Source organism: Rhinoderma darwinii, chromosome 13 (genome assembly GCF_050947455.1).
Source record: "Rhinoderma darwinii isolate aRhiDar2 chromosome 13, aRhiDar2.hap1, whole genome shotgun sequence".
Lineage (NCBI taxonomy): Eukaryota > Metazoa > Chordata > Amphibia > Anura > Rhinodermatidae > Rhinoderma > Rhinoderma darwinii.
Window position 1 is genome coordinate 66,320,101 of NC_134699.1, and position 25,706 is coordinate 66,345,806.

At 44.8% G+C, this 25,706-nt stretch overlaps 4 protein-coding genes across 4 annotated transcripts; all 4 read right to left on the reverse strand.

Annotated features, from left to right (window-relative positions):
- Positions 1-262: 262 nt before the first annotated feature.
- On the reverse strand, positions 263-5,558 carry LOC142666162 (ketosamine-3-kinase-like). Its single transcript, XM_075846119.1, has 6 exons — positions 5,392-5,558; positions 4,719-4,870; positions 3,755-3,846; positions 3,104-3,180; positions 2,882-3,004; positions 263-2,149 (listed from the first exon to the last, which is right to left on the reverse strand). Exons 1-6 carry the CDS (start codon positions 5,530-5,532, stop codon positions 1,811-1,813), a joined length of 924 nt encoding a protein of 307 aa, XP_075702234.1. The 5' UTR covers positions 5,533-5,558; the 3' UTR covers positions 263-1,810.
- Positions 5,559-8,740: 3,182 nt separating this feature from the next.
- LOC142665550 (E3 ubiquitin/ISG15 ligase TRIM25-like) lies at positions 8,741-10,303 on the reverse strand. The gene has a single exon (XM_075845255.1). The coding sequence runs from the start codon at positions 10,301-10,303 to the stop codon at positions 8,741-8,743; it is 1,563 nt and encodes a 520-aa protein (XP_075701370.1).
- A 4,904-nt stretch (positions 10,304-15,207) lies between these two features.
- Positions 15,208-16,785, reverse strand: LOC142666558 (E3 ubiquitin/ISG15 ligase TRIM25-like). The gene has a single exon (XM_075846654.1). The coding sequence runs from the start codon at positions 16,783-16,785 to the stop codon at positions 15,208-15,210; it is 1,578 nt and encodes a 525-aa protein (XP_075702769.1).
- A 1,497-nt stretch (positions 16,786-18,282) lies between these two features.
- Positions 18,283-24,004, reverse strand: LOC142666034 (E3 ubiquitin/ISG15 ligase TRIM25-like). The gene is made up of 2 exons (XM_075845901.1): positions 23,896-24,004; positions 18,283-20,870 (listed from the first exon to the last, which is right to left on the reverse strand). Exon 2 carries the CDS (start codon positions 20,598-20,600, stop codon positions 19,017-19,019), a length of 1,584 nt encoding a protein of 527 aa, XP_075702016.1. The 5' UTR covers positions 20,601-20,870; positions 23,896-24,004; the 3' UTR covers positions 18,283-19,016.
- Between the last annotated feature and the right edge of the window lie 1,702 nt (positions 24,005-25,706).

Here is a 25,706-nt window from a genome sequence, read left to right on the forward strand (position 1 = left end):
CACCAGAGGGCATTTCATGGTAATCGATCAGTGGCTAACATGATGTTCTGCAGCAGCTGAGGTATTATAAGTAATAATGTCGGCCCTTAAATCTTAGTGCTGTTCTAGGGGAAAATTGACACCGTCATGTTACACCTGTAATATCGTACCTGAGATCCACCCCTCTACCCCTCCCCCAAATTATTAAAAACACCCTACAATATATGTAACAATGATACAGTGATGTCACTTGTTACCATGGATACAATAACAGTCGCAGCAGTAGCGCAGAGCGGTAGGTTTAATGATTGTATTGTAAAAGTCATGCCATCCCATTAATAATAGTCCGCGACTAAAACTAAAAACAGAATATAATGTAAATGAGGATTAATCACTGAACAATGAAAAGTTCTACGACTTTCTAATATACTTTGTTATTTTTTAAGATCTCTGCTTGCGGTCATTGAGACAGTACAGATCTTATACTTCTCACAGCTGAGGGTTTGTTACAATGTATCCAGTCTAGACAATCCTATGAGAACACATCACAAATACATTTACTGTGACTTGAATTGGAGCCTCATAGAATCAAAACTCCGCCCATAATGGGCGTGTACCAGTGATGGGCGTCAACCACACTGGGCGGTCATTGTAGACTCCCCCCACTACGACGCCTTAAGACATATTTAAAGGGAAGGTGTCAAGATTTTTTTTTTTTTTATCATATTGCTTTTAATATATTAAGATAAATTTTATTTATTTGTGTTCTCACGTTCTACTTTTTACTTTGTTTTTACTTTTACTTCTCTATGGGGGCTGCCATTTTTTTTCATCTGTGTCGATTAACGACTAACGACATATACAGAGATGGAATATGGCACATACATCCGCATAGAGAATGCGAGCGGGAGCCGTTCCATTCACTATAGTGTACGCCGTCTGTGTAGGAACGACGCATGCGCCGCTCCCACACAGACCAAAACGAAGCTCGTTTGCAGAGCGAAATCCGGCGCCATTTTCTTGTGGACCGGAAGCCGCGGCCGGACAGTAAGATGACGACTTCCGGCCGTGGCTTCCGGCCATATGTTCAACGAAGCGAAGGTGCAAGGAATAGGAGCGGCGGCGGCAGGAGCAAGTAAGTTATGTTTGTGTATGTCAAGTGTGTATTATGTTCGTGTTATACTGTCTGATTACCACTGTATCTAATCCTCCTACACTGTGCAGTCGCTCAGAAAATGGCGGCACACAGTGCAGGAGGTTTGAAGATTCAACCCCCTCCTTCTCTTAGCACTAGCCAGAATAAGGGAGGGGGGATTGTGTGAGGACACTAGAGCGAGTGTGTCCACCCCAAATTTGCAGCATAAATCAATGAGGTTGCTTTACCACATTGACCATGCTGCAATTTTGGGAACTGCTCCCTCTAGTGGTCAGCACATGGAAATGTTATAAATTAGAATCTAATTTATATTTCCTGACTTGTGAAAAAATTAAAACAATGTGTAATCACTTAAATAATAATGAACTAAAAAAAAAAAAAAAAAAAAAAATTTCTAGCGACACATTCCCTTTAAGAGTGTACCTAGACTCCAACCTACTGATACACGGTAACAAACTGCAACTGTATGAGCAAAACAAAGTCAAAATTGTAACACTGAGTTTCCATTCACTGACCGCAAGCATACATCTTGAAAATGGTGAGGAACGAAATACAACATATTTTAGAAAGTTGCAGAACTTTTAGCATACATTGAATAAAGTAGCACTCCGGGCAAAACGGCTGTCTAGTACGGGGCCTGAGGGGGCGGGGCATGGCAGGTCTGGTGTGATGACATCACTTTAGAAGACTTCTCATGATGCTCAGTGATGACCCCCTGTAGCCGCTTCCAAAATGATTCCAGTGGTTCAGATAGTGGAACAGTTGGTAAAACTTCAGCCGCTTGTCGAAGCCGGGGGTCTTGGCGATTTTTGAGTGGTAGGCGGAGTAAAAGGAGGAGCCAAACCCTCCAAACATGCCGGCGATTGCCAGCTCGAATTCTGAATGTCCATAGAAGCAGGCAGGGTCAAATATCAGCGGTCCAGTGTCCAGCTCGGCCACGTTCCCTCCCCACAGGTCCCCGTGAAGAAGGGACGGAACGACTTCCACCTCAGAGAAGAGCTGAGGGACCTTCAGCTGTGTGACAAGACACAAGTGATATGGGGATGAGAACGCAGCAAAGCACCATGGGAAAAAGCAGGGAGCAACCACAAGACATACATAGTCACGTGGAGTCCAACCTGATGTCCTCTGTCCCCGCATTAGAATAATAATAAAGTGGGAGGGGACAGCTGGCGTCAAGACAAAATTTAAAGGGGTTGACCATGCTTTATACTGCAACTCTGCTCCATTTGGACACACCTATGATCAAGGACTCCAGCTTTGCTGCCCTGCCTAACAGAATGTGAGGAAGTTGCTTGGTCTCTTTGCATGCTTTACACTGCAGCTCTGCTCCATTAGGACACAGTTCTGATTATTGACTTCATAATCTTTTGGAGTCTGAAGTTGTTTGGTCTCCCCATCCTATCTCACTAGTTGCTCTGTCCCTCCCCTCATGCTTTACACTGCAATTCTGCTCCATTAGGGCACAGTTCTTGTCTCAAGGAATGCTGCAGCTGCTTTGTCCCTCCCTATGCTTTACACTGAAGCTCTGCTCCGTTATAACAAAGCCATCATCAGCAGTTGAGTGATTCTGAAATCCATTTATAAACTACAAGAAACGAGATAATCAGGAAACTGCTGAGGGGAAGAGCCTCAATAAGGAGGAGGAGCCTGGAGATTTGATTTATGAAACGGCAGCACGACAAACCGATGACATCACAGCGATACCGGCTTAGTAATGATATATTATATATCTACCCGACCCACCTGTAATTGTGACCACAACTCCCTGGCGTCTCGGTCTCCGGACGACTTCTCCAGCAGGTCCATTTGGTGCTGGATTCTTTGGCGGGAGTAGAAGGTCACCCAGTCCTCCTGCCAATCATTCACCTGTCAATCAAACACTTGTCCCGTGAGCTGTCACATATGCTGACACTTCCATTGACAGTATCGGGGGAGGGGGGTAGGACCGCCATATCGGACTCTTACCAGGGGAAGGTATCCGCAGCAGGTCACCGTGTGGAAGCCAAATTTATCGATGTATTCCATGTCCGACTGTCCCGCTCCTTTACCGAAAAGAAAAAAAGAAAATGTATTTGGAGGGGAATCGGTAATTATCTTTGTGAACCCCCCATGGCGGTCCCTGGCCTCCTGTGGTCTAAGACTGAAACAGTTAGGCCCTGTTCACACTGAGGTTTTTTTTTTGCCACAGAAACCGCAGCAAAAACCGGCTGAAATTGACTCCCATTGATTTCAATGGGAGGTGGAGGCGTTTTTTTCCCACGAGCGTTTTTTTTTTTTGCTCGTGGGAAAGAAGCGGCATGGCCCATCTTGAGATATTTTCCACCTCAAAAACCCCTTTGAAATCAATGAGACGGAAATAAACAAGTTTTTTTTGTCACAAATTTTTAAGGGTTTTTCAGTAAATAAGAAAAGTGCGCGTTTTTTTCTGTTGGGGAAAAAAAAAAAAAAAAACGCGTTAAAAAACAGTGGCAATAACCGCATCAAAAATCGCGTGTGGTGCAAAACCACTTAAAAAACGGAGTTGATTTTTCCAGACAGAATTTTCTGCCTGCAAAAAACGGTGTGTGAACGCTGCCCTCTAGTGGGCACGAGAGGTGTTTGCTGACATGTAATTACCCACAGTGCCGCTTTCTTTGTCCAGCTTTCCTCGCAGCCGCTGGTTATGGAGGTGAAGATCGGCAAGTTGCTCCCCCAGCTTGGCGGACTGTCTGTAAAACAGCAACCAAACGCTTACAGTCTGGTTACGGCAAACCCACACCGATGACATGAGGTGCTAATATGGGAGGGGTCATGTACAGAGCAGATCACTGGTAACGCCCCCTACAGCTATGAGAGCTCATAGCGGGTGCCCAATTGCACCAGTGTTGATCCAGCCATGTGTGGGTGTGCATGAATGGGAGCGCTCACTACAGCTTTGGGAGACAATAGCAGGTGCCCCATTGCACGACTGTTGATATGGCCGTGTATGGGGCATGCCCACTACAGCTATGCGAGCCCATAGCAGGTGACTCATGGCTAATCAAGCCATATGTGGGCATGCATGGAGGGGCATGCTCACTACAGCTACGAGAGCCCATAGCAGGTGACTCATGGCTAATCAAGCCATATGTGGGCATGCATGGAGGGGCATGCTCACTACAGCTACGAGAGCCCATAGCAGGTGACTCATGGCTAATCTAGCCATATGTGGGCATGCATGGAGGGGCATGCTCACTACAGCTACGAGAGCCCATAGCAGGTGACTCATGGCTAATCTAGCCATATGTGGGCATGCATGGAGGGGCATGCTCACTACAGCTACGAGAGCCCATAGCAGGTGACTCATGGCTAATCTAGCCATATGTGGGCATGCATGGAGGGGCATGCTCACTACAGCTACGAGAGCCCATAGCAGGTGACTCATGGCTAATCTAGCCATATGTGGGCATGCATGGAGGGGCATGCTCACTACAGCTACGAGAGCCCATAGCAGGTGCACCAGTGTTGATTTGATCACGTTTGGGGCATGCAGTGATGTAATGGGGTGACATTCTAGACTGACGGCATGAACATACAATAGAGCGTTCTTACAGCAGTCTACCTGTTGAGACTTCTCATGTTCAAGTGCTCCATCACCAGCATAGCGCCCCCTGCTGGCTGGTCGATGACCTTCACTGGTTTGGGGACCCTGATGGTGGTCGTTTGGAGAATGGCTTCCAGACTCGCCATTTCTCCCTCGAACATCTTCCTTGCCTGAGAAGTAAAGAGGTGATGATGTAAAGTGGTGATGGAGGCGCACGGGACCTCCAGCCTCAAAGACGGCACTAAGTATTCCGGGGACTCGTCATCTGGATTATCCCTAATAATCCCTCTCCTTCAATCACATTTCCATCTAGCCAGTTCTTAGTCCTATCTGTTTCAGGGAAAGCTGGGTGACAACCCTCTATTAGGGCTGGTCACCCAGCTTTCCCAAACCCCTGAATAACTAGGACCATCTACCCTAAGAAAGACGGGTGGCAACCCCTAAAGACCGTCACCCAGCTTTCCCAGAAACGGATATAACCGGCGGACGAGGACAATTAAACACAGGGCTGTGGACATTGCAACACACAGAGGGGGTTCACATACTTTCTCAATGCTATTACTGACAGAATTCTAGGTCTCATAGACGGGGCATGCTGAAACCTGTAGTTCCACACCCACTAGTATCACAGACTGACCAGGAAGGTAGAGACATGCTGTCACTGACTGGACTATTATAACCTATATCGCACCTCAGACTTGTGGTTGGACTTGACATAGAAGCAGCCCCTGTCAGTGTCATAGCTCTGGCCCTGACTGATGCAGCCCCCTCCTGAGTGACCAGACAGCTTCACCCCGGAGACACTCAGCTCCTTCTCCAGCAGAGCCTCCATGCCGGCGCTAGATGTCACTGCGCATGCGTATTCTGCCTTCCTAATGTTTCCCGCTGGGGGTTACAGGTCGCAACGCGACGTTCCATGTCCACTGCGCATGCGTGAGCCTTCTCCGGCCTTAGGAACGTGTTTAAACGTGACCACTAGGTGGCAGCATAGAGTGAACCGATTATATAATGATAATTCTCACAAACACTAATATATATACGTAAATTAATATTTAAAATATATATATATTATATTGTAGAATATTACATCACAATACATTACAACTACAATAATGTTGCATTATCTTATATAACATCACATTATATGACATTAGATTCTATCACATTATATTAGATTACAGTGTAGGATAATATATGACATTATATTGCACTTATTATATTACATCACATTATATGGCACTACATTATATTATATTATATTATATTATATGAGACTACATTATATTACATTATATTATATAACATTTCATTAAATTATTTGCCATTCTATATCATTATATAGGTTGTAAGCCCTCGCGGGCAGGGTCCCCTCACCTTCTGTACCAGTCTTGGCCCAAGATTGAAGCTCATCATCTATCCATGGGATTGGTGATAAATGTTTGACTAATGGGGGTCCATAAAATAAAAAAATAAGACGTCTTATTTTTTCGGAGCCTATCTATGGCCCGGACACCTTCCCGCAAATATACAGGAGTGTGTCCGTGGGCAATATAAATGAATGGGTCCGTACTTTAATCCGCAAAATTACGGCCGTGTGCCCAACATTGTACTCAGTTATCTTTGGCACTCCCATAGACTTTGAATGTGGTAGTCACTTCATAAACCTTGTTTTTGCTTTACACTATTTTCCAGTTCTATGGACACAGCCAGCAGTGGAGGTTTTTATACTGGTTGCCATGGTTATGTTTATATGTAAATAACCTCTTGTTTCTACTCATATACGAATGCTATACTACATTACATGTGTGAAGTTTAGTAAACATGTTCTTACACTATTTATGGGGGCAATCTGACTGGCCCTATTCATGGGGGAACTCCACCTAACACTAATCATGGGGCGCTCTCTGGCTGGTGCTATTCATTGGTAATATTCTGGTTGGTGCTGTTAATCTGGATACTCTTGCTGTCCTTAATCATGGGGCAAATCGGCTGGAACTATTCATGAGGAAACTCCAGTAGGCACTATTTATGGGGACTCTCTGGCAGGCACTATTCTTGAGGGCACTCTAGCTGAAACTATTCATGGGGGAACTCCAACTAGCACTATTCATGGAGGGCTCTCTGACTGGTGCTATATAGGGGAGTACACTTTCTGGCACTAATCATGGGGCACTTGGACTGGCACTTATTATGCGGGAACTTCAGTTGGCACTATTCATGGGGGATCTTTGGCTTACAGAATTCATGGGGCACTCCAGCTGACTCTAATCATGGGAGACAGTTTAGTTGGTGCAGTTTAGGGGTGCACTCTGGCTGGCACAATTCCTGGGGGCACTCCATGTAGCACTATTCATGGTGATAGTGTTTTGGTGCCACTCGTTATTTGACCATGCCCCCACAAATTATGATGCCCCTGTGGTACCCCCACACAGTATAATGCCGCCATATTGCCCCCACACAGTATAATGCCCCCTTAGTGCCCTCAAAGTATCATACTCTAATAGTGTTCCCACTCTGTTGAATGCCCTCCTAGTGACCCCACACAGTATCGGTCCTTCTTTCCCCTGACCTCTGCCATTGGGAAACCCTTATACTTATTAGATGGTCGGCCCCTCCCACCAAGATTGGCGGGTTCGGCCGACGTTTATATAATGTGTATGAGCAGCTTTTGAATTGTTCTATAGAAAGTGGGTCACATTGTGGGGTCAGATCGAGGTGTGAAGTGTGTGTCCCTTGTTCTTACCCACACCCCAGGAAGCCGAGGACTCTGCAGATTGTAAGGGTATGTTCATACACCCAAGTAAAAACGACTGAGAATTACGGAGCTGTTTTCAGAGGGAACGGCCTCCGATTTTCATCCGTTTTTAAAGCTGAAAACATTTTTGAGGCGTTTTTTTTGGAGTCGTTTTTCTATTGACACAATGAAAAACAGCTCCAAAAATCGGCGGCGTAAAGAAATGCGGTTTTCAACATTAAATATTAAATTCAATGGGCAGATGTTTGTAGACGTTCAGCTACCGTTTTTTTTTAAAGCGTATTTCAAGGCGTTTACCCATAAAAAAATCTTAGTGTGTTTAGGTCTTTCTGGTATTTCTCCCTTTTATGTTGTAACTGTTTTGCTCGTGTTCTATTTTATACTTTTGTCAGCTCTGAATTTTTATATCAAAGTTTAAAACTCTAATAACTATGGTCCTTGTATGTTTTAAAGAATCCAGATGTTTTCTCATAGTGGGTTAACCCTGTGAGTTACTCCCACTTGTCGGCCGCGTTTCCAGTAATCGGTGTTTGTTAGGGAATCGCTAGTCATTCAATTCCCCAATATATCCAATACCTCGAATAACAATTTCTTTCTTTGTCTTACGCAGAGGAGTTTATTGTTCTATCATTTTCTTTCCATTAACCCCTTCCCCACATCCCCTCCTTCCCAGAGCCCCAGGACAAGCTGAATCAAGACGAATAATGACTCACACTATTTTTATTACTGATGAATCAAGCTTTTATTTTTCTTTGGCCAAGCATTTAATGTGATTAACCCTCAGAGCAGCGCTCAGAGTGATGAGTCAGACAGGAGCAAATAACACATTTCTGCATCTCAGGTGCATCTCACTTATTCCAGCTTCCTTGTGGTTTACCATCTTCAGCTGGCACTGCCATAGCCACTGTGAATGCATACCCTCAGCAATTCTGTAACTATTAAAAACAAAAGAACACCCAAACTCCCAGACTACGAGGTCAGATCACAGAAGCAATTCCCATAATAGCCTTATATCATATATAGCGTTTCCTCTTTTGTATTGCATTGTGGGAGATGTAATGTTTTCACTAGGCACTGTACAACAATCTGATGTGCAAGAAAATTACATCTCCCACAATACAATACATCAGGGTGCATCGTATCTTAGCACTTCAGCTATGTGTGTGCTTCAGCACAGGGCTAATGGATTCCAAGTGGCAGCCATGAGAGTTGTAAATGCAGCTCTGGATGTGACTAGAGTATAAGACATGATGTAACACAAGATCAGTTTTAGCAAATGTACTCCTCATGGTTCAGCCTGAGTTTTTAGCGACATGTAATCATAATGTCTGATTCTGACCCAGGCATTATATATCCAGACTGCAGCGTGCAGGGGCTCGGTGAAGGTGGCAGTCAAGGTGTATAAATGTCTGATGGGGTCACAAAGTTCATAGAAGGACAACCGACCGACCTCATAATCCAGGATAAATCCAATCAAATTACAAGAAGAACCGGGGTGTAACGGAATCTCCCTTCCATTGTGTATCACTGAATATTGCTGCTTGGATCGTAATAAGCACCACGACTTGTTATTATTCCCAACTATAGACCGAAAGCCCTTCCTCTCGGTGGCGCCGTAGCTCACCCCCATCCTCCAGTTCCCCCGTCTACTAGTCTCAAGCTTCCATTTATGCTTCCCTGTGTAGAACCTCATGACACTGAGTACTTGCGAGCACCTGAACCTTTTTGATGTCTTGGGGTAGTTATGGATTCCTCTTGACCAGGAGACAGTCCTGAGCCCTTCTTGTATCTTCACATGTACCCCCGCTGTGTCTATATCCAGTACTAAGTCTTGGGCTCCTCTTTTAACCCCATTCGGGATATCACACAGATCTTTTCTTTCCTCTGAAGACATTTTTTTAAGCAGGCAGAAGTTTCTCCTAAAATAGTAAATATAATCTGCAAATCCCAAGATCAGACCTTCATCAGGAACACCTCCACCCCTAGCCAGTTCCCAGTCCTCATCTTGGTCAGCTTCCCATTCTAGCAAAATAACCAAGGGATCAGTCATATAACACAGCTCCTCGAGATGACCCATCTTCCTGGACAGCTTGTCCTTCTTTATCTCCAGTTGTTGGATCAGATCAGATACTGAGAGTGACACCTGCTCCTTGCCCAGGACTACCAGCTCTCCTCTGAACTCGTTAGTGACTCTCTCCATTTCTCTGGTGGCTTTCTCCTTGGCTTTTCTGTTGTTCTTCTCTAGACTCTGAACTTTTCTCTTAGTTCCTTCTATTATGGAGGCCAGTTTCTTCAGGTTAGTTCTCATTTTTTCCTTTTTCTCCTCCGAGGCAATAACCATTGGCACCACCGCGTGTCCTACATGTTCTCCAGTTAGGCAACAAGACATACAAATATCAGAGGCATCTTGCATGCAGTAATAGTCAAGGATTTTCTTATGCGTTGAGCATTTTCTCATCTTCATGGAAAAGCTGGGGTCTACCAGGACATGCTCTGGTGACTTGAGGTGGACTCTTAGATGTTCCTCCCACAGAGCAGCTTCACAATGGACACAGGACTTAACAGCAAGTACAGGAGAGTGAGTGCAGGAGATACCAGTGTCCTCCTGATCTGGAGGAGTAGTGTGGAATCGCTCTGCTATGTTATGCAGAGCTATGTTCCTCTGCAGAGTAGGACGTTCTGGAAACTCTGCTCTGCAGTCAGGACATCTATGGCCTCCAGACTGCTCCAATACATGGTCAATGCACTCCCGGCAGAAGTTGTGTCCACATTGTAGGGTTACAGGATCTGTATAAATGTTCAGGCAGATGGAGCAGAGCAGCTCGTCCCTGAGATCTGCAGACGCCATAACTGAAGGACGCTATCATGGAAATTAGTTTTACCAATGAATTTCCCCCGGGAGGACTTAGTGAAATCAGGTGTGTAAAAACTTGCGTTCTGGAATTTCCTGAATCACCATTAATAGGGGTGTAACTTCATTCTGGGCGCCCGGAGGCCAGATAATCAAGTATACGAGCAAATTTATTAAGCTGATCTGGTGATCACTTGTTTAACTTATCCCATGCCCTGCGGCAGAATCAAAAGCACTCTCCTATATGAGCAAGACCTGCAGCTCGAGCTTCCTGGTTCATGAATAGAACTCCAAACGAGTGAAGTGAAGACTGACATACAAGCATAGCAATAGGACCAGGGGCGTAACTAGGAAAGACTGAGCCCCATAGCAAACTTTTGACTGGGGCCCCTCCTCCCCTGGGTGTCACACAACCCCACCTTGATAGTGCCTTTTTTACAGCCCCCCTGTAGGTAACGCCATACAGCCCCCTGTAGGTAACGCCATACAGCCCCCCTGTAGGTAACGCTATACAGCCCCCCTGTAGGTAACGTAATACAGCCCCCCTGTAGGTAACGCTATACAGCCCCCTGTAGATAACGCCATACAGCCCCCTTGTAGGTAACGATATACAGCCCCCCCTGTAGGTAACGCCATACAGCCCCCCCTGTAGGTAACGCCATACAGCCCTCCCTGTAGGTAACGCTATACAGCCCCCCTGTAGGTAACGCCATACAGCCCCCCTGTAGGTAACGCTATACAGCCCCCCTGTAGGTAACGCTATACAGCCCCCTATAGGTAACGCCATACAGCCCCCCGTAGGTAACGCTATACAGCCCCCCTGTAGGTAACGCTATACAGCCCCCCTGTAGGTAACGCCATGCAGCCCCAACCCCCCAAAAAAATCTCACCTACAGTGTGTCCTACAAAAGACATGTATCCCCTATCCACAGGATAGGGGATACATGTGTGATCGCTGGCACTGATAGGGAGAACGGGGGACCGAAAGTCCCCTGAAGTTCTTCATGACTCACTTCTGACTTCCGGCGTCTGCGCAGCTCAATAAAAATGAAAGGAGCGCTGGTCACGCATGCGCACAAGCACGACCGGCGCTCCATTCATTTCTACGGAGCTGCCGACACAGACCCGGAAGTCCGAGGTTTGTGATGGAGAACTTCAGGGGACTTTCAGTCCCCCGTTCTCCCTATCGCTGCCAGCGATCACACATGTATCCCCTATCCTGTGGATAGGGGATACATGTCTTTTGTTTAATGGCAGAGCGGGGAGATACCTCCCTGCTCTGCCGTAGTGTTCAGTGGCGTCGCGCTGTAGCAGCCATAGCGGCTGCTAGCGGAGCCTCCGGCCATGATGGGGGCCCGTGCCGGCGGGCGACACGGGCCCCCTCATGCTGCGGGCCCCGTAGCAGCAGCTACGACTGCTACGGCGGTAGTTACGCCACTGAATAGGACACAGAGAAAATGTAACATTGTAATGTAGATTTGTCATGTAGAAATGTTTCTATTCACTGACAGCAAGCAGTGAGGAAATGAAACACTAAGCCTATTAGGAAGTTGCAGAACTTCATTAAACGATGGCTAAACCGAAAAACCTTCTAGTGTAATGTGATGATTTGGCAAGAATTGGACGAATAGGGGGCGCTACAGAGCCCGACTGATGATATAACGTGTTTGATAGCCTCAAACATATTTTTTAGTACTAGGACCCCCATAGCCAAAAAGTAGGGGGGTCTTAGACTGGGAAGGTGTCTCTGTCTGTATTTTTTTTTTTTTAAATCTTACATTTTTATTAAAAGATTTTATACATTACAGAAAAAACAAAAATACACAAAAGCAACAAACACTCAATACTTTTGTCTCCGTCTGTATTTTACTTGGGATGCAGACTACACAGGCTCTCGTAAAACAGCCAATGGTAAACTTTGTGACAAAAAAAGGCAATAAGGCATCTGAGACAACGAGGGGTTTAAAGAATTATAAATTTTATTGCTGCAGAAATTAAAAGTTATAGCACATCTCCACCCAAAAACCAAACCTATGCTGAGATCTCTTCTAGTTCTGATTGTATGCTGCCTTTTCTTGCTACGGAAAGCAAGGGGAAGTGTGTTGAGGGCAGGGGCTGCGCATAACTGGGGAGCCTGGGTGACCCTATGACTAAATGATAGATCCATAGCTGACCCTAACCCAGCTAGTTATCCTCCTGAGTGCTTCCTTCTCCTGTACATGGGTGCTGAACTGTCAATGATATAGCAGCCAGTCACTCAGGCTTCATATAAATGCACAGCCCCTGCTCTCTCTTCCTCTTTAGCTTTGCACTGGTTTTGGTTTCAACTGAGTTTTTATTGACAGGTTTTCAAATACATTCAGAACAATAAATCATATGATCAGAATCTACAAACTGTACAGAAGTACAAAAGCGTCAGATCATAAAATCAAGTTGTAACAATTGTACAAAAAGAAAAACACGACGTGTATAAAAATCTCTAATAAACGGTAATGAAGGGTCCGGGACACCAAACAAGAAAAGACAAGACAAGACAAGACAAGACAAGGGGGAAGAACAGTAGGAAGGGGAGGGAGAGATAAAAGTCGTTTCCACTTCCGGTCAATCAGGGTCTTAACTGCTGTGAGGAAGTGTTGGAATAGGCGAGCGAGATGTTTCCCTACAGACCGAGAAGGAATATTTACCAAATAATGTAGGTGATCCAAGGGAATATCCAGTTGTAGTACTGCGTTTGTCAAGTCTTTAACCTCCAACCAATTGTTTCACAAAGGGGCATTCCCCAAAAATATGGAACGGGTCACCCACTTGACTCCGGCATCGCCAACATACAGATGAGATGATTCGGGTTGAAACTATGTAATAGGGCAGGGGTGTGGTTCCAGAACATAAGAATTTGATATTGCTTTTCTTTGTATGTCCTACAAAGGAAAGTCTTGGCCGCCATTGACCATATGATCTGTACAGGCGGCACCAGTCTGCCTACTATGGTTTACCACTTGGTCATATATCTAGGTGTAGGCAGATTGGAGTCATCCGGAGAGAGCGGAATGGCATAAATGGAGGATATTAAATATCTGCCCCAGTCCAAAGTCGGACCATCTGTGAGATATTTCCCCCTGGTATAGTAGCGGTGTATAATATGGAAGTTAAGGGGGGGGGGGGGCGTTCTGATGACAAAAGAAAGCGTTTCCTGCACACCTCCCAGACTTCTCTCTGAAATCGCACGGGACCCAGAAGGGTAGATGAGGGCAAGTCTAGGGGATCATCCCATAGCAAGGTTTTGGGATGTACCGGAGCTTTGCACTGATTTTGTATAACAATAACTGGAGCTCTACTTATAGGGGTCATACCAGAATTGACAATTATCACCTATACCCAGGATAGGTGATAAATGCCTGACCACTGGAGGTCCCACTGATCACGAAAACAGGGGTCCTGAACACCCGTTCCCTCTCACTGAACCCCCCTGTAGTGAGAAGCTTGATTGGAGCGTCGGTCGAGCATGCGTTCACCACTCCATTCAATGTCCTCTTCACTACGGTCGATCAGTGAGGGCATGTTCACACGGAGTGTTTTCAGACGTTTTTGCAGGCCCGTAAACATCCCGAAAAACGGCCACGTAAAAAAACGCCCGTGAAAAAGACGTGCATGTCACTTCTTCAGCCGTTTTCGGAACCGTTTTTCATAGACTCTATAGAAAAACAGCTCCAAAAACGGGCGTTAATAACGCAGCGAAAAACGTGATTAAAAATCCTCTGAAAATCCCTTGATAACAGCTCCGTATTTTGAGACGGTTTTTATTTTGTGTGTGCACATACCCTTCGGAGGAACAGAGTGTTCAGAGCCTTCATTCTCGCATTCGGTGGGGGCCCCAGCGATTAGACAATTTTTAACTATCCTGTGGGTAGGATTTAATTGTCAATTCTGGGGTAAACCCTTTAACACAATGGGGCACATTTATTATTGAGCCAGAATTCTGTGAGGCACATTTGTTAACTACTGTCTAAAACGTAAAAAATATTAGTAAACTGCCCCAATGTACATGGAAAATGTTGAACATTTCAGAACAGGAAGAAACTCTATACACATACGGGCCAAATCTCCCTGCCCCCTCCGTAGGCCTCATAGAAGCTGTATGAGCTGCCTCTATGGTATATACATTTATATTCTTTACATTATGACATTGATTATATATTTTATAATACATGAATCTATTGTTATATTTCATACAATCGATTAGTCATTAGATTTCATCCATATTTATATTTTGGATGGGGTTCATTCGTTCGTTTTTCTTATGTATAGACACCGCACAAGTTTTAGTATACAGTTCATTTGTATGGGCACCTATATTCTCTATTATTATGTATGAATGGACACTACACAATGCAGTTTCTGGAAAATCTGTCCGACAACCAATGCAGTGACCTAGGTCCTACACCCATATTGCTGCATAAGGTCCCATGCACACTGTAATCATGGTCCGCGATTGCGGGTATTTTCGGCCCGTGCTCCCATACAAAGTATAGGAGCACAGGCTGTAAAAAGCAAAAGATAGGACATGTCCTATCTTTTGTTGTACACTTCTACGGCCCGGACACCTTCCCGTAAATAAACGGGAAGGTGTCCGTGGACAATAGGAGTGAATGTGTCCGTAATTGCGGTCGTGTGCATGGGGCCTAACTCAGCAGAATTCTATTTAGCACTACAGAAAAGCTGGGTGACAACCCTGTATAGGTGTTATAATGATGACCATTCTGGTTGTCACTCAGGAACAGATATAGCTGGGTTATCATCATAAATATATGAATCCATGAATTGTCCTCTTCTGTTAACTATTTCTGCAGTTAACAGAAGAGGACGATGCATGGATTCATATATTTAGGATGATAACCCAATCTCTAGCTCCGCAGTCTTAACCATGAATGGTTCCACACACAGAAAACCACATGGAGGGGCTCAGTAAAGGTGGTTTTGAAGGTGTGTAGATGTTTTATTGGGTGACAGAGCTCATAAAAGGACAGCCGCCCAGCCCCATAATCCAGGTAAATCCTGAATCTATTTGCAGAATGGTACAGGGTCAGTGGGATGACTTTACCACCATGCGTAACTCTGTAGCTATTGTATTCACGCTTCAAGCTCCAAGATTTATTGCTAGCTCCAACCCAAGACTTTGGCCCATTTCTCTCTATACTGGCATAACACATCCCCATCATCCAGAATTCAGTTCCATTGGTTTCTACCTCCCAGTAATGTAGTCCTGATGAAAAACTCATGGTGCTTAACACCTGGGCATGGGTGGTAAATCTCCCCGGGTGTTCATAGAGATTTTGACTGACATCCGTCCTGGATGCAGACCTGAAGTCGCCAGATAAGGATACGAGATTAGAAGCCGTGTCCGCATCCAGTGACAAACCAGTAGCTTCAAAGCAATAAAGGTCGTTATTTATACTTGTCACTATATCAGATATCGTTGTGTGTACCATCTCACAGAGCAGTCCTTCGTCAAAGCTCCCGACTGAATTAATATCTTTCTCTTCTGTTTTCTTATATTCTGTGTCCTCATCGTAAAAAAACCGAGCGCCTTCTTGTAAGAAAGTTAATGGATTGGTCATATCGCAGATCTCCTTGATGTCGCTGATCACGCTGGACAGGTCATCCCTGTCTTTTTCCAGTTGCTGGATCAGATCAGAGAGTGAGAGTGACGCCTGCTCTTCTTGCCGGGTGATCTCACTCAGAACTTGGTTTTCTAGCAGGTCAAGCTGATTTCTAATGTTCTGTATAGCGTCCGCATGTTTCTTTATTATCTCAGCAGTTGTCTCGGAAAACTTCATCTTGCGTTCTTGTAGGATATTCAGTTTGTTCTCGGCCACACCATTTTCTCTGGTGTAGTCCGCCTCAATATCTTTTAACCGCTGCTTCATGTTATGCGCAGCATCAGGTAGGAGATCCACCGGATGTCCTTTGTGATTCCCGACCAGAGAACAAGAGACACAGATGCAGCGGTTTTCCTCAGAGCAGTAATATTTAAGGATCTCATTGTGAATAGAACATTTTGTGATCTCTGGGGACGTAGTAGGATTGGACAGGATGTGTTCTGGGGACTTGCTGTGGACTCTAAGGTGATCCTCACACAGAGAAGCTTCACAGAGTAGACAGGACTTAACAGCGGCTACGACAGAGTGAATGCAGTAATTGCAGGGGATCACTACCTTCTCCTCCTCCTCCTTTTGTGACTTGGTGGACAGGAAACGTTCTGCTATGCTGCTCAGGGTAACGTTCCTCTGCGGCGATGGCCTCTCGCTAAATATTTTGTTGCAGTCAGGACATTTATAAGCTCCGGTAGAGTCCTGTTCACCCAGCAGACGATCAATACAGACCTGGCAGAAGTTGTGTCCACATTTTAGTGTTACAGGATCTCTATAAATGTTCAGACAGATGGAGCAGGTCAACTCGTCCTTCAGCTCTACGGAGTCCATCTTTCTAGAAGGTGGAATGGGACTGGTAGTGAGGAAGTTCCTAGCTGTCTACGTGGGTATGTGCATAAACGTTCTGAACTTTGCACTTCTGGAGCCTTGTAAATCCTTGTTAACCCTATAGTCTCCTAGCTTTAAGTCAAGGACACATAAGTCATACCTAGATATAACAACCAGTCCGAGCCTAATAAACACTACATTTTAGCAAGATGATAATTGCAAAAAGTGAAATGGTGTCCCGCCCTAAATTGAAGGTGGAAAACCTGCATGAATGGGCTGAATATTCCCCAAAATGCTGAGAAAAACTTCTCCCCTTGACTTATAAATCATGCATACCTGGAAAAACCCAGAAAATCCCCCAAACTTAGTCAAAACCCTTAGCAGACCAACACCTCCAATATGTTTCATATCTATAATAGAGGCAGGGTATGTGACTGGTATATTGCCCTCAGTGTGGGGACTATATAAGTGGTAAGACATGGTGTGGCGGTTATATGGCAGGTATATTCTGGCCACTAAGACATTATTTATGGACCATAGATGGCATTATATGGGCACTAAAGATGGTATAGCTATATATGCACCCCGGCTAACACTATTGTGTATGCTTTTTTACTAGAATTTCTGTACAAAGGCAGACACTATTATATATATATATATATATATATATATATATATATATATATATATATATATATATATATATATATATATATATATACACCCTACATCTGGCATGGTTCTCACTCATAGTGCAAGTTAACCCGTCCTTTTTTTTCGGAGGGAGGTCCATTCTGACTTTTGATATGGATATCAGTGTACTCCCTTGTGCTGCTATTTACTGTCTGCCATTTTGGACGGACTTGTAGACATCCAGGGTACTAAATGTCCAATGTACCCCCCCCACCACGTGTACAGGCGTAGGCCTTCTCTACTTTAACAACCTTATCCTAAGCCTGTGAGAGGGGCAGTTTTGGCATTGAGACTCCCATCTAATTGATTCCCATAGCAATGGGATATTCCACCCCTATAGAAAATATGCTACTGACTGTGACAAGCCATGTAGCATCATACATATTAGGAGAATACTCCACCATGTATACACTCATGTTCCAACCTGAAGATAGGCGGAAAAATAATAGTATTTTTAGACTTTGAAGGTCCAAATGACTGAACTCCTTTCTTTTACAGCGCGACATAAAGCATCTTCTCAAAGCATAGAAGATAATAGCCGTTCATAAAAGCTAGAACATGAATTCAGGGTGTCCACTTCGGTTTATCCTGTCCCTTTATCCACAAACCATGTGGCGGTACCCGGTCATATTTGGTCAATCTTAGGGTGATAGCAGTGTGATGAATGAAGACACTTGGGTTGATCCAGAAATGTATAAATCCCCAACAATTGTCCTCAAGAGTAATCAACAGTTGGCTACGAGTGGAAAAAGTTGACTGAAGACATGGTTGGTGGTGGAGGACCCCCTCAAAAAAGCATAAAACACGTAAATGAACACTCAGCTTTATTGCAGTGCAAAAAAAACAGAAATGGTGGCCATAGACATGGGTTAATGTTCGGCCGTGGTGAACATACATTATAATAGAGCTGGGGAGATCAGCAGTTGCCAGACGCCTCAGACACCACTTGTCACTTGGGAAAAAAAAAATCACACAAAAAAAACCATACAATGTTATCATCAATGGCTGCCCCTGCCCCTGCCCAATAGACATTGGATTGACATAGGATACCAACAAAATCGTTTGGATTGGAAAAAACATATCTAAATAACTATAGTAAAGCTTTAAGAACAAAAAAAGCTCAATCGATAAAAGGCGAAGCATAAGATTTGTACAAAAAAAAATTATTATTATATTCTTATTAACGGTAAATAAATGGTTGCACACAGTATATATTAGGGTAGGACCACTATAGGCCACCGCAAAGAAGCAGCCGAGGGATTTGCAAATAGACGTGAGAAGCTAATAACTAAATTTGTATCACGAATAGTACACCTTGAGTTTCGGCACTAGAAAACGGTAAAATAAACATTAATTTCAGTGGTGGGACAGTATAACTTCTCTGTAGGTATCTCAACCTAGTTCTAGAGAGGTTCAGTCTCTTTACACAGCGCCGTGGTCCTTGTGTTTGGGAATTGGTGGGGTTTTGGGCTCACCACTGAATATTTTTTTTCTACCATTGCTAAACCCCATTATAAATCCTTCCTTATCCCACCGCGATTCTAACTCTTGATCATCACCCATTCATCCCATATGTAGAAGGCGGCATGAAGGGGCTCAGCAAAAGCGGCATTGAAAGTGTGCAGGTGTCTAACCGGCTCACAAAGCTCGTAAAAGGACAACCGTCCGGCCTCGTAATCCAGATATATCACTAATCTCTGAACGGAAGGCTTGCCCGGTAAATGGATAACCTTATTATGATGCATCACTGAGTAATGATACTTCTTGGATTTGGACCTGCATAAACACCAGGACTTGTCATTGCTTCCGATGTACGACTGGTCCCCCTTTCTGCCTATAGTGGGGTAACACACTCCTATCATCCAGGACCCCAATTTGCTAACTTCCACTTCCCAGTAATGTCGTCCTACAGAGAAGGTTCTGGTGCTCAAAACCTGACAGTCCTCGAATCTCTCCGGGAGTTCTGGATGTTTTTGATTACTGGAATAAGAAGCCGTTTTCAGGTCACTTGTTATATGCACATAATTGGCAACTGTATTGATATCTAACAGTAGGTCTGACACCTCTACAATATGGAGGCCTTCCTTCAAATGTGTCATTATATCGGCCAACCCCGTATGTAATGTCATGGAGATTAAATTTTTATCCAAATCATTTGCAAATTCAAGAAATTTACTGTCTCTTTTTTGGTCTTTGTTCCCTCCCTCATCATCACCCCAAAAGTGGTATTTCTCAGATTCACGTTCTTGCAAGAGAGTTAATGGATCCGTCAGGAAACACAGCTCCTCAATGCGAGAAATCTCTCTGGACAACTCGTCCTTCTGCGATTCTAGCTGCTGGATTAGATTGGAGACCGAGACGACCGCCTGATCCATCTGTCTGGAGATCTCACCTAGAACTTTCTTCTCCAAGTCTACGAGATCTTTCCTGACGTCTCTAAACAGGGAGGCGACTCTCTCCGATTCTCCGACTGCCTTCTTTTTTACGTCCTGTTTTTGTCCTTCTAGGTTCTGGACTTGTATCTCAGTCTCTCCTCGCTTTGAGGTCAGTTTCTCCAGGAGATTTCTAAGCTTCGTTCTCTTCTTCTCAGATACTTCATTCATCGGTTCTACCTGGTGTCCTTTGTGTTTTCCGGCCAGGCAGCAGGTGACGCAGATACAGGTGGAGTCCTCCGTGCAGTAGTACTCCAGCATCTTCTTATGGGTGGAACATTTTCTATTCTCTAGGGAAGTGGTGGGTTCCATTAAGACGTGACCATCTGACTTGCTGTGTTTTTTTAAGTGCTTGTCACACAACGAAGCTTCACATTGTAGACAGGTTTTAACGGCAGGTACGGAAGAGTCGCAGTAGGTGCAGAAGATGCCACCCGTTGCCTCCTCTTCCTGCTCAGATTGGAAACTTTGTGCTATGTTACGGAGAGCTATGGTTTTGTGCAGCGCTGGACGCTCTGGAAACGCTGCTCTGCAGTCGGGGCAGATGTAAGTCCCCGACCCGTCCTGGGTATGCAGCACACGATCAATACAGACCCAGCAGAAGTTGTGTCCACATCTCAGGGTTACGGGGTCTGTATAAATGTTCAGGCAGATGGAGCAGTTCAGTTCTTCCCTCAGTTCAGCAAATGCCATTGTCGTTGCGATTATCACTTTTGAGCTTTAAAGAAACGGAGCTCGAATATCGTCCCGTTTCGTTATCACCAAGAACTCACACGTCGTATCAGCTGATTCCCAGAAGTTAGACGTCTTATCGGAAAAGCCTGCTCAATGCTACATAGGTTATCTACAAGATTGCTCCCAGCAACAGTTCTTCCACCTGGTGGATATTTTGCTGCGTCTGCAATGAGCGGCTGTAATGATGTCACAGGAACTGAAGGTTTGATCCTCCCACAGCAGCCAGACCTGAAACAACAATTTCCGATTAAACTGATCATTGAACATCAAGCCAGTATCAATCTATCGCCAGTCTCAGGAACACTGATATAGGATTATTAACAGACACGTCAACTCCCCCGTAGACAAATAACGTATAAATAGAGCCCCATGTACACAATCTTTGCTTGGGAATGTGCGCCATATAAACAGAGCGATATATATAGTTGTGGATCGCGAGATCTGTTCTCAAGGATACACATAAAACATCACAAAATCCAAGCACATAAGGCTGTGTTCACATGGCAAACTAAAAACGGACGTAAAATCAAGAGCTGTTTTCAAGGGAATACGGCCTCTGATTTACAGCCGTTTTTTTTACAACCGTTTTTGAGCTGTTTTTCTATTGAGACAATGAAAAATGTCTCCAAAAATGGCCCAAGGAGTGACATGCACTTCATTTTTACGGGGCGTTTTTTGTGAGCCGTATTTACAAACGGACACGTAAAAAAACGCACTGTGGGAATGAAATGCGTTTTTTCCCATTGAAATCAATGGGCAGCTGTTTGGAGACGTTCAGCCTCTGTATTTTTAGCCGTTTTTCAGGGAGTTTATGGCCCGAAAAACGGCTGAAAATAAGCCGTGTGAACATACCCTAATAGGGTTCAGTTATTTTTAGGCTCTGTCGGTTGACATCAGGCAGAAGGATGTGATATATATCACCCCTATAAGGTGCTATTTAAGAGTATAGCAATATGGGGAACTGTCTGCTATTATGTGGGCACTATATGACACTGTCTTGGCAAAGAGTGACACTCTGGGAACTAAGGTTGCCACTTGGCCAGTAAGTGCCCGGATGACCCAGTAATTGATACTAGGAGACTTGTGCCTGTACTAAATTTTCACCAGCAACAGTAAAATGTATGGCTTCCCTAAAATACTATGGCGGAGCCGGGAGCAGCTGTCTCCATGCCCCACTATTCACTCTCATAGGCCACATCCGGCCCGGAATACCGGGGCCACGACACATGCGGCCCAGAAGAGGCCTGTAGTCTGAACTGCTTTATTCATCATGGGAACGGGGTTAGGTATTAGTTTTATTGTTTTTCAAAGGAACTATTATTGTGTGCAGGAGCATTAATGAGGCACTATTACTGTGTGTGGGTTATTAATGGGGCACTATTCCTGTGTGTGGGTTAATAATGGGGCACTATTACTGTGTGTAGGTTATTAATGAGGCACTATTCCTGTGTGTGGGTTATTATTGGGGCACTATTCCTGTGTGTGGGTTATTAATGAGGCACTATTCCTGTGTGTGGGTTATTATTGGGGCACTATTACTGTGTAGGGGGAACTATTTCTGTGTGCAGGAGCATTAATGAGGCACTATTACTGTGTGTGGGTAATTAATGGGGCACTATTCCGGTGCGTGGGTTATTAATGGGGCACTATTCCGGTGTGTGGGTTAATATTGGGGCACTATTACTGTGTAGGGGGAACTATTTCTGTGTGCAGGAGCATTCATAGGGCACTATTACTATGTGGGGATTACTAATGGTACAATTACTGTATAATGATTACTCATGGGGGCACTATTACTGTGTGTGGATTAATAATGGGGCACTATTACTGTGTGTGGTTTATTATTGGGGCACTATTACTGTGTGTGGTTTATTATTGGGGCACTATTCCTGTGTGTGGGTTATTATTGGGGCACTATTACTGTGTAGGGGGAACTATTTCTGTGTGCAGGAGCATTCATAGGGCACTATTACTATGTGGGGATTACTAACGGTACAATTACTGTATAATGATTACTCATGGGGGCACTATTACTGTGTGCAGGGGCATTAATGGGGCACAATTAATGTGTTGGGCTTACTAAGGGGGCACTATTACTATGTGGGCGTTACTACCGGGGTACTCTTACTGTATGGGGGTTACTAAGGGGCACTAATACTGTGTGGGGGTACTATTACTGTTAGGGGGTTTCTAATGGGGCTCTATTACTGTGTGAGAGTTACTAAGGGGTCACTATTACTGTGTATGGGTCATTAATGGGGCAATGTTACTGTGTGGGGGTTACTAATGGTGCAATGTTACTGTGTAGGGGGCATTAATAGGGCACTAAGGGGGCATTATTACTATGTGTGGTTACTACCGGGGTACTATTATTGTGTGGGGGTTACTAAGGGGGCACAATTACTGTGTTTGTGTTATTAATGGTGCAATATTATTGTGTGGGGGCATTAATGGGGCACAATTACTGTGTGGGGGCACTATTACTGTGGGGGCACTATTACTGTGTGGGGGCACTATTACTGTATGGGGGCACAATTACTGTGTGGGGGCACTATTACTGTGGGGGCACTATTACTGTGTGGGGGCACTATTACTGTGTGGGGGCACTATTACTGTGTGTGGGCATTATTACTGTGGGGGCACTATTACTGTCTGCAGGGGCATTAACAGGGCACCATTAATAGCAGTATAACAATATTCTAGTAATGTGGACACGGTGTCTGGCACTTTCCAGGCAATGTGTCTTTTATTTATTTGTAGACTGGCACGATACCCGTGTATTTATAAATATTATGGGTGTTTTCAAGGGTGAAGACAGTGGAGTAGATTTATGAAGCAAAATGCGCCACAAAAAGAAGCTCATTGCGTGAGTCACATTTATTAGGAGTTTTCCAATAATTTGATGCCCACGTTGACAGTTTTAAAGGGTTGTGTAGGTGGAGTCATTAAAATCATGCGCCATTTTCATTTCTTTCTATTTAAGTATTGTGTACATGACAGCCATGATGTGGAATAAGGAAAGTGTATTATGCAACTGGCGAGGTGCGCCAAATACCTAGCAACCAATCACAAAACAGCTCTCATATGTCGACGGCCCGTTTGAAAATGAAAGACGCGATTTGATTGGTTGCTATGGGCAACTGCTCCACTTTCCTTTGCCTATCTTCCCGCGCTGCAGCTCCTGTATATGGCGCCCTATAAACCTGCTGAGACAGAAGAGAAGACGTGTGCTATACAATAAGATGATAATTACCTGAGGTGATGCTGAAGATCTAGTGACGCAGTTACAGACACTCCCGCGCCGCACTATTTTGTCCCTCTTCACGTCCCGTAGTCGTTGTTAGGCTGCTGTCAGAGGGAGCTAGGATACTGCCGAGTCACGTGGTTGTGCAGAGAGCGGGAAGAATCAAGACGCAGCGCCCTCACCACGTACGTATATACCGTGCCCTCCTCCTGTATGTATATACAGTGCTCCCTCACCACGTACGTTTATACCGTGCCCCCCTCCTGTATGTATATACAGTGCCCCCTCACCACGTACGTATATACCGTGCCCCCCTCCTGTATGTATATACAGTGCCCCCCTCCTGTATTTATATACAGTGCCCCCTCACCACGTACGTATATACCGTGCCCCCCTCCTGTATGTATATACAGTGCCCCCCTCCTGTATGTATATACAGTGCCCCCTCACCACGTACGTATATACCGTGCCCTCCTCCTGTATGTATATACAGTGCCCCCTCACTGCGTACGTATATACCGTGCCCCCTCACCACGTACGTATATATCTTGCCCTCCTCCTGTATGTATATACCGTGCCCCTCACCAAGTACGTATATACCGTGCCCCTCACCACGTACGTATATACCGTGCACCCTCACCACGTACGTATATACCGTGCCCTCCTCCTGTATGTATATACAGTGCCCCTCACCACGTACGTATATACCGTGCCCCCTCACCAAGTACGTATATACCGTGCCCCCTCACCACGTACGTATATACCGTGTCCCCCTCCTGTATGTATATACCGTGCCCCCTCACCACATACGTATATACCGTGCCCCCCTCCTGTATGTATATACAGTGCCCCCTCACCACGTACGTATATACCGTGCCCTCCTCCTGTATGTATATATAGTGCCCTCCTCCTGTATGTATATACCGTGCCCACCTCCTGTATGTATATACCGTGCCCCCCTCCTGTATATATATACAGTGCCCCCTCACCAAGTACGTATATACCGTGCCCCCTCACCATGTACGTATATACCGTGCACTCCTCCTGTATGTATATACCGTGCCCCCTCACCAAGTACATATATACCGTGCCCTCCTCCTGTATTTATATACAGTGCCCCCTCACAAAGTACATATATACCGTGCCGTCCTCCTGTATGTATATTCAGTGCCCCCTCCTATATGTATATTCAGTGCCCCCTCACCACGTACGTATATACCGTGCCCCCTCACCACGTACGTATATACCGTGCCCCCCTCCTGTATGTATATACAGTGCCCCCTCACCACGTACGTATATACCGTGCCCTCCTCCTATATGTATATACAGTGCCCCCTCACAATGTACGTATATACCGTGCCCTCCTCCTGTCTGTATATACCCTGCCCCCTCTTCCTCCTGTATGTATATACCGTGCCCCTTCCTCCTGTATGTACACTACCGTTCAAAAGTTTAGGGTCACATAGAAATTTCCTTTTTTTTTAATGAAAAGCACAGTTTTTTTCAATGAAGATAACATTAAATTAATCAGAAATACACTCTATACATTGTTAATGTGGTAAATGACTATTCTAGCTGCAAACGTCTGGTTTTTAATGCAATATCTACATAGGTGTATAGAGGCCCATTTCCAGCAACCATCACTCCAGTGTTCTAATGGTACATTGTGTTTGCTAACTGTGTTAGAAGGCTAATGGATGATTAGAAAACACTTGAAAACCCTTGTGCAATTATGTTAGCACCGCTGTAAACAGTTTTGCTGTTTAGAGGAGCTATAAAACTGACCTTCCTTTGAGCTAGTTGAGAATCTGGAACATTAC